This window comes from Bombina bombina, chromosome 7 (assembly GCF_027579735.1).
Source record: "Bombina bombina isolate aBomBom1 chromosome 7, aBomBom1.pri, whole genome shotgun sequence".
In the NCBI taxonomy this organism is placed as follows: Eukaryota; Metazoa; Chordata; class Amphibia; order Anura; family Bombinatoridae; genus Bombina; species Bombina bombina.
The window spans coordinates 586,462,240-586,478,236 of record NC_069505.1 but is presented as its reverse complement, the minus strand read 5'-3'; the positions used below and the strand labels follow the sequence as shown (position 1 = coordinate 586,478,236).

The following is a 15,997-nucleotide window of genomic DNA, read 5'->3' as shown; positions in this document are numbered from 1 at the left end:
GCGTGAAGCGGGTCCAACTTCAAGACATCCGACGCGGAGCCTCCTCTTCATCCGGAGTCTTCTTGGAGTCTTCTTACTAAATGAAGGTACCTTTTAGTGACGTCATCCAATATGGCGTCCCTTCAATTCCGATTGGCTGATAGAGTTCTATCAGCCAATCGGAATTAAGGTAGAAAAATCCTATTAGCTGATGCAATCAACCAATAGGATTGAACTGCAATCCTATTGGCTGATTGCATCAGCCAATAGGATTTTTTTACCTTAATTCTGATTGTCTGATAGAGTTCTATCAGCCAATCAGAATTGAAGGGACGCCATCTTGGATGACGTCACTTAAAGGTACCTTCATTCAGTATGAAGACTCCGGATGAAGAGGGTGCTCCGCGTCGGATGTCTTGAAGATGGACCCGCTCCGCGCCGGATGGATGAAGATAGAAGATGCCGTCTGGATGAAGACTTTTGCCTGTCTGGAAGACCACTTCGCCCGGTTGGATGAAGACTTCTCCCGGCTTCGTTGAGGACTTCGCCCGGCTTCGTTGAAGACGTCTCCCGATAAGGTGATCTTCAAGGGGTTAGTATTTTTTTAAGGGGGTATTGGCTGGGTTTTAGAGTAGGGTTGGTAGCTAATTTAATTTAATTTAATTGTATTTAATTGTATTTAATTTATTTAATTTATTTATTTTATTTAATTATAGTGTAGTGTTAGGTATTATTGTAATAGGTTAGGTTTTATTTTTCAGGTACTTTTGTATTTATTTTAACTAGGAAGTTTATTAAATAGTTATTAACTATTTAGTAACTATTCTACTAGTTAAAATAAATACAAACTTGCCTGTAAAATAAAAATAAACCCTGAGATAGCTACAATGTAACTATTAGTTATATTGCAGCTATCTAAGGCCTAGATTTAGAGTTCGGCGGTAGCCGTGAAAACCAGCGTTAGAGGCTCCTAACGCTGGTTTTGGGTGCCCGCTGGTATTTGGAGTCAGTGATTAAAGGGTCTAACGCTCACTTTTCAGCCGCAACTTTTCCATACCGCAGATCCCCCTACGCCATTTGCGTATCCTATCTTTTCAATGGGATCTTCCTAACGCCGGTATTTAGAGTCGTTTCTGAAGTGAGCGTTAGAGCTCTAACGACAAAACTCCAGCCGCCTGAAAATAGCAGGAGTTAAGAGCTTTCTGGGCTAACGCCGGTTCATAAAGCTCTTAACTACTGTACCCTTAAGTACACTAACACCCATAAACTACCTATGTACCCCTAAACCGAGGCCCCCCCACATCGCCGCCACTCGATTAAAATATTTTAACCCCTATTCTGCCGACCGCCACCTACGTTATACTTATGTACCCCTAATCTGCTGCCCCTAACACCGCCGACCCCTGTATTACATTTATTAACCCCTAACCTGCCCCCCACAACGTCGCCGCCAGCTACTTAAAATAATTAACCCCTAATCTTCCGACCGCAAAGCGCCGCCACCTACGTTATCCCTATGTACCCCTAATCTGCTGCCCCTAACACCGCCGACCCCTATATTATATTTATTAACCCCTAATCTGCCCCCCCTCAACGTCGCCGACACCTGCCTTCACTTATTAACCCCTAATCTGCCGAGCGGACCTGAGCGCTACTATAATAAAGTTATTAACCCCTAATCCGCCTCACTAACCCTATAATAAATAGTATTAACCCCTAATCTGCCCTCCCTAACATCGCCGACACCTAACTTCAATTATTAACCCCTAATCTGACGACCGGAGCTCACCGCTACTATAATAAATGGATTAACCCCTAAAGCTAAGTCTAACCCTAACACTAACACCCCCCTAAGTTAAATATAATTTAAATCTAACGAAATAAATTATCTCTTATTAAATAAATGATTCCTATTTAAAGCTAAATACTTACCTGTAAAATAAATCCTAATATAGCTACAATATAAATTATAATTATATTATAGCTATTTTAGGATTAATATTTATTTTACAGGCAACTTTGTAATTATTTTAACCAGGTACAATAGCTATTAAATAGTTAATAACTATTTAATAGTTACCTAGTTAAAATAATAACAAATTTACCTGTAAAATAAATCCTAACCTAAGATATAATTAAACCTAACACTACCCTATCAATAAATTAATTAAATAAACTACCTACAATAACCTACAATTAACCTAACACTACACTATCAATAAATTAATTAAACACAATTCCTACAAATAAATACAATTAAATAAACTAGCTAAAGTACAAAAAATAAAAAAGAACTAAGTTACAAAAAATAAAAAAATATTTACAAACATAAGAAAAATATTACAACAATTTTAAACTAATTACACCTACTCTAAGCCCCCTAATAAAATAACAAAGCCCCCCAAAATAAAAAATTCCCTACCCTATTCTAAATTAAAAAAGTTAAAAGCTCTTTTACCTTACCAGCCCTGAACAGGGCCCTTTGCGGGGCATGCCCCAAGAATTTCAGCTCTTTTGCCTGTAAAAGAATAAATACAATACCCCCCCCAACATTACAACCCACCACCCACATACCCCGAATCTAACCCAAACCCCCCTTAAATAAACCTAACACTAAGCCCCTGAAGATCTTCCAACCTTGTCTTCACCATCCAGGTTCACCGATCCGTCCTGAAGAGCTCCTCCGATGTCCTGATCCAAGCCCAAGCGGGGGGCTGAAGAGGTCCATGATCCGGTCAAAGTCTTCATCCAAGCGGGGCAGAAGAGGATCTTCCATCCGATTGAAGTCATCATCCAGGCGGCATCTTCTATGGTCTTCCATCCGGAGCGAAGCGGCAGGATCCTGAAGACCTCCAGCGCGGAACATCCATCCGGACCGACGACTGAACGACGAATGACTGTTCCTTTAAGGGACGTCATCCAAGATGGCGTCCCTCGAATTCCAATTGGCTGATAGGATTCTATCAGCCAATCGGAATTAAGGTAGGAATTTTCTGATTGGCTGATGGAATCAGCCAATCAGAATCAAGTTCAATCCGATTGGCTGATCCAATCAGCCAATCAGATTGAGCTCGCATTCTATTGGCTGATCGGAACAGCCAATAGAATGTGAGCTCAATCTGATTGGCTGATTGGATCAGCCAATCGGATTGAACTTGATTCTGATTGGCTGATTCCATCAGCCAATCAGAAAATTCCTACCTTAATTCCGATTGGCTGATAGAATCCTATCAGCCAATCGGAATTCGAGGGACGCCATCTTGGATGACATCCCTTAAAGGAACAGTCATTCGTCGTTCAGTCGTCGGTCCGGATGGATGTTCCGCGCTGGAGGTCTTCAGGATCCTGCCGCTTCGCTCCGGATGGAAGACCATAGAAGATGCCGCCTGGATGATGACTTCAATCGGATGGAAGATCCTCTTCTGCCCCGCTTGGATGAAGACTTTGACCGGATCATGGACCTCTTCAGCCCCCCGCTTGGGCTTGGATCAGGACATCGGAGGAGCTCTTCAGGACGGATCGGTGAACCTGGATGGTGAAGACAAGGTAGGAAGATCTTCAGGGGCTTAGTGTTAGGTTTATTTAAGGGGGGTTTGGGTTAGATTAGGGGTATGTGGGTGGTGGGTTGTAATGTTGGGGGGGTATTGTATTTATTCTTTTACAGGCAAAAGAGCTGAAATTCTTGGGGCATGCCCCGCAAAGGGCCCTGTTCAGGGCTGGTAAGGTAAAAGAGCTTTTAACTTTTTTAATTTAGAATAGGGTAGGGAATTTTTTATTTTGGGGGGCTTTGTTATTTTATTAGGGGGCTTAGAGTAGGTGTAATTAGTTTAAAATTGTTGTAATATTTTTCTTATGTTTGTAAATATTTTTTTATTTTTTGTAACTTAGTTCTTTTTTATTTTTTGTACTTTAGCTAGTTTATTTAATTGTATTTATTTGTAGGAATTGTGTTTAATTAATTTATTGATAGTGTAGTGTTAGGTTAATTGTAGGTTATTGTAGGTAGTTTATTTAATTAATTTATTGATAGGGTAGTGTTAGGTTTAATTATATCTTAGGTTAGGATTTATTTTACAGGTAAATTTGTTATTATTTTAACTAGGTAACTATTAAATAGTTCTTAACTATTTAATAGCTATTGTACCTGGTTAAAATAATTACAAAGTTGCCTGTAAAATAAATATTAATCCTAAAATAGCTATAATATAATTATAATTTATATTGTAGCTATATTAGGATTTATTTTACAGGTAAGTATTTAGCTTTAAATAGGAATCATTTATTTAATAAGAGTTAATTTATTTCGTTAGATTTAAATTATATTTAACTTAGGGGGGTGTTAGTGTTAGGGTTAGACTTAGCTTTAGGGGTTAATCCATTTATTATAGTAGCGGTGAGCTCCGGTCATCAGATTAGGGGTTAATAATTGAAGTTAGGTGTCGGCGATGTTAGGGAGGGCAGATTAGGGGTTAATACGATTTATTATAGGGTTAGTGATGCGGATTAGGGGTTAATAACTTTATTATAGTAGCGCTCAGGTCCGCTCGGCAGATTAGGGGTTAATAAGTGTAGGCAGGTGTCGGCGACATTGTGGGGGGCAGATTAGGGATTAATAAATATAATATAGGGGTCGGCGGTGTTAGGGGCAGCAGATTAGGGGTACATAGGGATAATGTAAGTAGCGGCGGTTTACGGAGCGGCAGATTAGGGGTTAATAATAATATGCAGGTGTCAGCGATAGCGGGGGCGGCAGAATAGGGGTTAATAAGTGTAAGGTTAGGGGTGTTTAGACTCGGGGTACATGTTAGAGTGTTAGGTGCAGACGTAGGAAGTGTTTCCCCATAGGAAACAATGGGGCTGCGTTAGGAGCTGAACGCTGCTTTTTTGCAGGTGTTAGGTTTTTTTTGAGCTCAAACAGCCCCATTGTTTTCTATGGGAGAATCGTGCACGAGCACGTTTTTGAGGCTGGCCGCGTCCGTAAGCAACTCTGGTATCGAGAGTTGCATTTGCGGTAAAAATGCTCTACGCTCCTTTTTTGGAGCCTAACGCAGCATTTGTTTGAACTCTCGATACCAGAGTTAATTTTATGGTGCAGCCAGAAAAAAGCCCGCGGAGCGTTAACAGCCCTTCTACCGCAAAACTCCAAATCTAGGCCTTAGTGTTTGTTTTATATGTAAGTATTTAGTTTTAAATAGGAATAATTTAGTTAATGATAGTAATTTTATTTAGATTTATTTAAATTATATCCGCCTCACTCCCGCCTCAATAACCCTATAATAAATAGTATTAACCCCTAATCTGCTCTCCCTAACATCGCCGACACCTAACTTCAAGTATTAACCCCTAATCTGCCGACCGGAACTCACCGCTACTCTAATAAATTTTTTAACCCCTAAAACTAATTCTAACCCTAACCCTAACACCCCTCTAAGTTAAATATAATTTTATTCTAACAAAATAAATTAACTCTTATTAAATAAATTATTCCTATTTAAATCTAAATACTTACCTGTAAAATAAATCCTAATATAGCTACAATATAAATAATAATTATATTGTAGCTATTTTAGGATTAATATTTATTTTACAGGCAACTTTGTATTTATTTTAACCAGGTACAATAGCTATTAAATAGTTAATAACTATTTAATAGTTACCTAGTTAAAATAATTACAAAATTACCTGTAAAATAAATCCTAACCAAAGTTACAATTAAACCTAACACTACACTATCAATAAATAAATTAAATAAACTACCTACAATTATCTACAATTAAACCTAACACTACACTATCAATAAATTAATTAAATACAATACCTACAAATAAATACAATTAAATAAACTAACTAAAGTACAAAAAATAAAAAAGAACTAAGTTACAAAAAATAAAAAAATATTTACAAATATTAGAAAAATATTACAACAATTTTAAACTAATTACACCTACTCTAAGCCCCCTAATAAAATAACAAAGCCCCCCAAAATAAAAAAATGCCCTACCCTATTCTAAAATTAAAATAGAAAAGCTCTTTTACCTTACCAGCCCTGAAAAGGGCCCTTTGCGGGGCATGCCCCAAAGAATTCAGCTCTTTTGCCTGTAAAAAAAAACCATTCAATACCCCCCCCAACATTACAACCCACCACCCACATACCCCTAATCTAACCCAAACCCCCCTTAAATAAACCTAACACTAAGCCCCTGAAGATCTCCCTACCTTGTCTTCACCTCGCCGGGTCCCGATCTGTCCAGAAGAGACTCCGAAATCTTCATCCAAGCCCAAGCGGGGGCTGAAGAGTGACGTCCATCCTCCGGCTGAAGTCTGGATCCAAGCGGCGGCTGAAGAAATCCATCATCGGGCTGAAGTCTTGATCCAAGCGGGCGTCATCTTCAATCTTCTTTCTTCCGGAGCCATCATCTTCCAGCCGACGCGGATCCATCCTCTTCTACCGACGCCTACTCGCGGAATGACGGTTCCTTTAAATGACATCATCCAAGATGGCGTCCGTCGAATTCAGATTGGCTGATAGGATTCTAACAGCCAATCAGAATTAAGGTAGGAAAATTCTGATTGGCTGATGGAATCAGCCAATCAGATTCAAGTTCAATCCGATTGGCTGATCCGATCAGCCAATCAGATTGAGCTCGCATTCTATTGGCTGATCGGAACAGCCAATAGAATGCGAGCTCAATCTGATTGGCTGATCGGATCAGCCAATCGGATTGAACTTGAATCTGATTGGCTGATTCCATCAGCCAATCAGAATTTTCCTACCTTAATTCTGATTGGCTGTTAGAATCCTATCAGCCAATCTGAATTCGACGGACGCCATCTTGGATGATGTCATTTAAAGGAACCGTCATTCCGCGAGTAGGCGTCGGTAGAAGAGGATGGATCCGCGTCGGCTGGAAGATGATGGCTCCGGAAGAAAGAAGATTGAAGATGACGCCCGCTTGGATCAAGACTTCAGCCCGATGATGGATTTCTTCAGCCGCCGCTTGGATCCAGACTTCAGCCGGAGGATGGACGTCACTCTTCAGCCCCCGCTTGGGCTTGGATGAAGATTTCGGAGGCTCTTCTGGACAGATCTGGACCCGGTGTAGTGAAGACAAGGTAGGGAGATCTTCAGGGGCTTAGTGTTAGGTTTATTTAAGGGGGGTTTGGGTTAGATTAGGGGTATGTGGGTGGTGGGTTGTAATGTTGGGGGGGGGGTATTGTATGGGTTTTTTTTACAGGCAAAAGAGCTGAATTCTTTGGGGCATGCCCCGCAAAGGGCCCTTTTCAGGGCTGGTAAGGTAAAAGAGCTTTTCTATTTTAATTTTAGAATAGGGTAGGGCATTTTTTCATTTTGGGGGGCTTTGTTATTTTATTAGGGGGCTTAGAGTAGGTGTAATTAGTTTAAAATTGATGTAATATTTTTCTAATGTTTGTAAATATTTTTGTATTTTTTGTAACTTAGTTCTTTTTTATTTTTTGTACTTTAGTTAGTTTATTTAATTGTATTTATTTGTAGGTATTGTATTTAATTAATTTATTGATAGTGTAGTGTTAGGTTTAATTGTAGATAATTGTAGGTAGTTTATTTAATTTATTTATTGATAGTGTAGTGTTAGGTTTAATTGTAACTTAGGTTAGGATTTATTTTACAGGTAATTTTGTAATTATTTTAACTAGGTAACTATTAAATAGTTATTAACTATTTAATAGCTATTGTACCTGGTTAAAATAAATACAAAGTTGCCTGTAAAATAAATATTAATCCTAAAATAGCTACAATATAATTATTATTTATATTGTAGCTATATTAGGGTTTATTTTACAGGTAAGTATTTAGATTTAAATAGGAATAATTTATTTAATAAGAGTTAATTTATTTCGTTAGAATAAAATTATATTTAACTTAGAGGGGTGTTAGGGTTAGGGTTAGAATTAGTTTTAGGGGTTAAAAAATTTATTAGAGTAGCGGTGAGCTCTGGTCGGCAGATTAGGGGTTAATACTTGAAGTTAGGTGTCGGCGATGTTAGGGAGAGCAGATTAGGGGTTAATACTATTTATTATAGGGTTATTGAGGCGGGAGTGAGGCGGATTAGGGGTTAATACATTTATTATAGTAGCGGTGCGGTCCGGTCGGCAGATTAGGGATTAATAAGTGTAGGTAGGTAGCGGCGACGTTGGGGGCGGCATATTAGGGGTTAATAAATATAATATAGGGGTCGGCGGTGTTAGGGGCAGCAGATTAGGGGTACATAGGGATAACGTAGGTTGCGGAGGTGTATGGAGCGGCAGATTAGGGGTTAATAATAATATGCAGGGGTCAGCGATAGCGGGGGTGGCAGATTAGGGGTTAATAAGTGTAAGGTTAGGGGTGTTTAGACTCGGGGTACATGTTAGGGTGTTAGGTGCAGACATAGGAAGTGTTTCCCCATAGGAAACAATGTAGCTGCGTTAGGAGCTGAGTGCTGCTTTTTTGCAGGTGTTAGGTTTTTTTTCAGCTCAAACAGCCCCATTGTTTCCTATGGGGAAATCGTGCACGAGCACGTTTTTGAAGCTGGCCGCGTCTGTAAGCACCGCTGGTATTTAGAGTTGAAGTGGCGGTAAATATGCTCTACGCTCCCTTTTTGGAGCCTAACGCAGCCCTTCTGTGAACTCTAAATACCAGCGGTATTTAAAAGGTGCGGGATAAAAAAAGCCAGCGTAGCTAACGCACCCCTTTGGCCGCAGAACTCTAAATCTAGCCGACTGTGTTCGGTATTGGAGTATTGGATATATACCATCTATAATTAATATTGTAAATGATTAATACAAGGAAGTAAAGTAGTTTAAATAATCACTTTATAAGGAAGTATTGAATTGTGGCAGTGATTGATGGTGGGACTGTATTTGCTGGTTGTCTGCTGCCCCCAGGGGATTAAAACTGGTAGGACAGCCAAATGAATTGTCTATTAGAGCACATACAGAGCCCATCAGGGAGGCGTCTCCCAGGTGACCAATGAAAGGGACAAGCTTCCAAAGGGCCTATTATATTGTTTCACCAATGATTAAGATTATATAAGCTGAATTCAAGAGGAAAAAAGAAGGAGGCTGGCTGGCTGGCTGACTGACTTTTGCTGAACTGGACTGATAACTTGTTGCGTGGGACACAGTCAATCTTTAAGCAAATTGTGCTACCTTTTTATTATCCATATTGCAAATACCCTTATTTTCATATGAGGTGAAACAAGTTTTGGAAGCTGAATCATCGATTTGGTCATTTTGGGTGAAGTATACGCGATTGATAAATATATATATAATATTTAAATCAAAGGTATTTAGTAACTATAACTAAATTGCAGTTAGTAATTTTAAAAGGAAAATTTGTATTTTAAAACTTGTGTTTCATAGCCCTGTGTATTTTACAACTAATCATTAATGCTAAGTAATTTATCTTTGCAAATATACAAATATATTTTAGAATTGGTCTTAATTGTAGGTAATTAAGAATTTATTTCAGCTTAGATAAATTGGCATTCAAACTGACTGTTTACATTAAGAATATATATACTTCTGGTGTTCTAATTAGAATTGTATTGGAATCATTTGTGGGTTAAATAACTTAATTGTACTAGCCTGAATGTTAGTGGCTCATATCTTGGTATCTCATTGTGGTATTTTAATGAAATTCAATTGTGAATAAGGTTAATAAATAAGGTAATTTTTATGATCTTTGCATAGCATATTATAACAGTTTAAACTTGTATTGTTTTGATTCATATCTGGTTCTCTATAAATATAATTCAATGTGTCTATAAATTTTAACTAATATAAAGAATTTAGGAATTTACATTAATTTTATTGTTTTGTATATTCATTTTATTGGGGGTTCGTTTTTAAAGAATAATTATTAAACATATTGTATTATAACCCAACCATATACTGACATATTATTTGGAGACACCGCTATAGATATTATTAATATTTATCACATTGATATGATATATTTGTAGTAAATAGAAAATATTTAAAAAAAAAATTGTAAAAAATGAATCTAAAAAAATGATTATTATGTTTTGTTGCTGTGATTAAATATTTCAAAGTAATATTAATATCTTGAAATATTATAAAAAATTTGAAAAATTGATAAAAAAATATGAATTTTTCATATTTCAAAATTAATATTAATATTTTTGAAAATATTTTTTTTTCTTGTTCTTATTGGCCAAAATTGTATTAGCATTTTAATTTATCTAAATACTAAGCCAATATAATAATGTCTGTTACTAGGAGTGAATCATTTTAATCTGTACATAGTGTTGAAATTTGTTCCCTGAAATTACCCCTTAATTCAGGTGATGTCCTTAAGATGGACATTATAGGCCACATTAAAAAGAAGTTTAATATTGCGAGTTAATTAAATGATTATATGGATATGCTTGAAATTAAGGCTAAAAATATTGCTATTGATGATGGAAGGTAGAATGAAAAAAGTGAATTATTCCAAGAATTATTAAAAATTAATCAATGCAAAAATCCCAAAAAGAGAGACAAACTAATACTAAAATCTTGGCTCCTTCTAATATGCATTATTGATGAAATGTCGATATACCTCATAGAGAAGTAATTGCAAATACAGGGGCTAGAAGATAGTATTCGCTCCTCACGCAGATGCAAAGAGAATTTAAATATAGCAGAAAATAAAATTGATGAGTTTGCCCAAGACATGGCCACCTTATATAAGCATAACCTAAATTTATTAGCCAAAATACAAGAGTTAAATAAACAACTCGCACAAAGCCAGAGAGAATTAAGTGGTTTAAAAAAGTTGCATCATCATAATGAAAACCCCTCTATTATCAATAAAGATAATGCAGATAATTCTGAATCTCTTAAAGATTACATCAGGACTGAAGTGCAGAAATTTAGGGAAGAATTTAAACAGAGGACCCCTATTGGGTCAGAAATAAACCTCCCAAATAGACAGTCACCTCATGTTATCAATTCAGAGAACTGCTACACTTCAGAGGGGGAGGATAGTGATTATAGTGAGTCAGATGGCAGAGCTAGCTACCCAAATAGCCCATGTAGTACTAATATATGTAGGGGGTCTCCCCATAGTGAATATAGGGAAGATAGGGAACGCTCCAACCCCAAAAATAAGGCTCCTAGGAAAGGCCAAGATATGTCTAATAAGGTATATGACACCCCTAAAATAATTACTTTCTTAAAGGATGCAGTACCTAAGTTCTCCAACAAGGGAACCAATTCTATAATAGACCACTTAGCGACTTAAGAAAATGCTTTATCCATAATGAATGTCACAAGTGAGCAATCAAAAATTGACTTTCTGCCCTGGGTATTTAAAGGTAAATATCACAAATTCTTTGCTTCAATAAAGGATATGAATATTAATTCCTGGAATGAGACAAAACGACAGTGCAGAAAAGAATTTGGGCAATATAGCACCAAAACTGCAGTGAAAATAGTTGTATACGGTTTAAAATGTAGTGTGAATCAAAGCCCTATAGAATTCCTTTCTGTACTGAAAAGAACATACAGAATGGCTGAAGATTATCCCATATTTGAATGCTCAGAATTTGTGAATTTATTTTTCGAAGCATTACCCGCACCCATCAAACTTAATTTAGCTAGAGATTTTGATGAGCACTGCTCATTGGACTGGCTGATCAAAGAGAATACAAAGTTATACTATATTCAGCAGTCCGGTGAACAGGGGGTTAAAAGGGAATCAAAACCCAGTCCCAAAATTGTGGCAGAAACTTGGGTGTGACCTTGTCCCCTCAATTTGGAGTCTAAAAAAAAAACTTATGTGGAGGTGGCCGGACAAAACAGGCCATCCCCACAAAGTTTTAACTCTGCCTCTTCCCCAAAACGGGCTGAGGCACAGAGAGATTATGCTCAAGATGGGGGGCATACCCAGGTAAAGAGTTATTCCTAAAGAGATAAACGCCCACAAAATAATTGGTATCCCGTAAAAATAAACACCAAAAGTGGCAAAAATACTCTCAGGGTAACCAGACACCCCAAGTAAATAGTGCTCCCCAAAATAATAATGCTGAACAAGTTGAATCCCAAAGACAACCACATAAAAATAGGAGAAATAGCTATGATTCTGAGGGATCCTAAGGATCCAGGAATCAATACCCTGGGACATCAAAAAATCGGTCCATGGGTAAAGATAGCTTGTCTATTCAAGTGGGCAAACTCAGCACACAAGTTAGTTAATTATATACACTATTTACTAATATGAGTCCAGCTTTTACGGCTCAGCAACCTAACAATCCTTTTTTAGGGGTACAGCCAGTGGCCAGCAGTGGGCCACAGGCACAGTCATAAATACTGCAGTATTACCTGAAAGAGAGGGGAGAGATATACCAAATGAAATGATAAATGTCAATAATGGTACTAATCATATTTTCTCCCTACAGACCGGAAACGGACGATTTAGCTGTGATGACGAGCAACCTCGGCCTGAAAGCTCTAACCAATCTCTTCCTTTGCAGCATTCTCTTAACCTTATTTCCACAGATGCAGTACACAAGAACCCAGTCGACCCTATTATAGAGGAGATCGGTAAGAATGAAGTTTCTTCTGCATCAGGTAACACGGCGGATTCAGGTAACAGATGTATGATCATGCCAATTTTATGTGTGAAATGGTAGAAACTGCAGGGAGATATTATGTATTAGCTGAATTCCAGGATTCAGTTTCCAACCCTATCATGGGATTCATTGATACTGGATCTCAGGCAACTATTTTATCCCACAGGTACTACACACAGCTAAATGAGCTAACACCCCACAAACTTAAAATAAAATAATTTGATGGTTCACTAATAGGTGTTGGGTGTAATGCTCTAACTTACTGCCCCTTTAAGTATGGCCCTCCTCCTTCAGCCTATTTAAGCCAGCACTTCCTCTAACACTCTGCTTAGGTAACTTCAATTGCAGAGAGTTCTCTTCCTGTGCAACTTACTGAAGCCAATCAACTACAGACTGTTGTTGCTCCTCAGTCTGTATCAGCTGCTAACCTACAGGAGCTGCAGCCTTTTTCACTGCTTCTTGATTCACTTTCAGTTTCTCTATAACAGCAGGACACTCCACACTGAAGCTGCATTGTTCCTCTCCTGCTGTCTGGAAAAGCCTTTAACCTTAACTACTGAATTACTGCTGGCAATCACTGCTCTAATGATCTCCTATACAGGACTGCATTCCTTCCATAAGATAAGTTGTTACCCTTACAATCTATGCTTATGTGTGCTGCTCATTAACTCTCACAAAGTCTGTGCTTGCTATAAGGAACTACTCGCACATTGTTAAACCTTTAACAAGACTCACTGGTACCACTACAGGATTCACATGGGACTCTGAAGCCCAACATGCCTTTGACAAACTTAAAAATGCCTTCACCTCTGAGCCTATACTTAAATTACCTGACCCTACTCTACAGTACATATTAGAGGTAGATGCCTCTGATTTCGCAATTGGTGCTATACTTTCCCAAAGGACTTCCATCAGTACTCCAGTGCATCCCGTCGCCTATCACTCTAGAACTCTCACATCAGCCGAAATGAACTACCCTATCGCTGAAAAGGAGTTGCTGGCTATTAAGGTCGCTCTTGAGAACTGGAGACACCTATTGGAAGGCACTGACTTGCCCATTTTAATTTACACTGACCATCGTAACCTAGAATACCTCAAAACCACCAAGACTTTGTCATCTAGACAAGTTAGGTGGAGTCTTTTTTTTGATAGGTTTAACTATCTAATTACCTACCGTCCAGGTAGTGCCAATGGTAAGGCTGACTCGCTCTCCAGGATGTTTCCCAGGCCTCATTGTGCCACCACAACTACTATAATACCCACAGAATGGATTATAGCTCTCATAGCTGATTTTCCCTCAAGGATAAAACAAGCTTTGCTCAATGACCACTCCCTTCCGTCTTCACATAGTCTTACAAAAGGATCTGATCAGTTACTCTATAAGGAAGATAAATTATATATCCCAACTGAGCTACGACTTGAAATTCTCCAAACAATACATGACAACCCATTGTCTGGACACCCTGGACATTACAAAACCCTAGAACTCCTAAAAAGGAACTTCTGGTGGCCAAATATGTACAAAACAGTTTATGACTATATCAATACATGTACAGTCTGTGCAACCTCTAAACGACAGAGAGTTCCTCCATATGGACTACTTATGTCTTTACCTATTCCAGAGAAACCTTGGAGCTCCATTTCAATGGATTTTGTGGTTGACTTACACCCTTCTGCAGATTACACCACCATCCTGGTGGTTATTGATCAATTCACTAAGATGGTACACTTTGTTCCTTTAACCGAACTTCCAACTGCTCTAAAAACTGCACACATTTTCATTGAAAATATTGTACGTCTGCACGGTTTACCTAGCACCATCACTTCTGACAGGGGAGTACAATTTACCTCCAAATTTTGGAGAGAGCTATGTAGACTCCTCTCCATCCAGAACAACTTCACTAGTGCTTACCATCCCCAATCAAATGGACTTTCAGAAAGGACTAATCAGTGGTTGGAGCAGTTCTTGCGTTGTTACTGTTCTCATTTACAAGATGACTGGTCTACATTCTTGCCTTTGGCGGAGTTCTCCTTCAATAACACTCTCAGTTCCACTACTAAACTTACGCCTTTCTATGCCAACTATGGCTATCATCCAACTTTTCATTTCTTAAAACCTGACTCCAGCTATAATCCGACTGTCACAGAAACCCTAAATACCATCAAATCCGGATTCGAAGTTATACGCTCCAATATTAAAATAGCACAGTTAAGACAAAAACGATACTTTGACCTACATCGACGCCATCCGCCAACTTTTAAGGTTGGTGACAGGGTTTGGTTATCAACCAAGAACTTAAAACTTGGAACTCCTTCAAAGAAACTCAGCGCCTTATTCATTGGTCCTTACTCCATCGCTAAGGTGATAAACCAAAATGCTGTACGCTTGACACTCCCAGCACATCTCCATATTCATCCAACCTTCCACGTTTCTCTCCTTAAGCCATACCTAGAGAACAAGTTTCCTGGGAGATCTCTTCCTCCTCCTGCTCCAGTTGTGATAGATGGTGATTTGGAATATGAGGTTGATCAAATATTGGACTCTAGATTGTGTAGAGGGAGACTCCAATACTTAGTCAGATGGAAGGGTTATGACTCGTCTGAAGATTCTTGGATTCCCGTCTCTGACCTGAGAGCCCCTCGTCTTCGTTCTGACTTCCACAAACGTTACCCTCTCAAGCCCTCGCAGCCCTGAGGTCTGCCTTACTCGGGGGGTCCTGTAATGCTCTAACTTACTGCCCCTTTAAGTATGGCCCTCCTCCTTCAGCCTATTTAAGCCAGCACTTCCTCTAACACTCTGCTTAGGTAACTTCAATTGCAGAGAGTTCTCTTCCTGTGCAACTTACTGAAGCCAATCAACTACAGACTGCTGTTGCTCCTCAGTCTGTATCAGCTGCTAACCTACAGGAGCTGCAGCCTTTTTCACTGCTTCTTGATTCACTTTCAGTTTCTCTATAACAGCAGGACACTCCACACTGAAGCTGCATTGTTCCTCTCCTGCTGTCTGGAAAAGCCTTTAACCTTAACTACTGAATTACTGCTGGCAATCACTGCTCTAATGATCTCCTATACAGGACTGCATTCCTTCCATAAGATAAGTTGTTACCCTTACAATCTATGCTTATGTGTGCTGCTCATTAACTCTCACAAAGTCTGTGCTTGCTATATGTAATACAGCAAATCTTACTAGTTCTTTTTGCTAACAGCTCACACACTAATCATCAACTTGTTATAACCTGTTGCTTAAATGGACTGAAATTAACAAACTTTGTCACTAACTGTTATTGATGAACTACTAATCTAAAACAGAGATTGTTTGTTTATTTTTCCATTAATCTCAAGGCAGCCCCTGTGTTCAGATAATTTTTTCACATCTACCCACAACATTAGTATCAGCTGCTAGCCAGCTAACCCTTAATTAA

General features: G+C 38.5%; 1 protein-coding gene across 1 annotated transcript in view; it reads left to right on the top strand.

Moving 5' to 3' along the window:
- The window catches only part of LOC128636603 (uncharacterized), a 263,930-nt gene that overhangs the window by 171,336 nt on the left and 76,597 nt on the right, over window positions 1-15,997 (top strand). Inside the window, 1 exon segment of the mRNA XM_053689596.1 lies at window positions 14,132-14,367. Within this exon segment, the coding sequence (XP_053545571.1) occupies window positions 14,132-14,367 (236 nt within the window).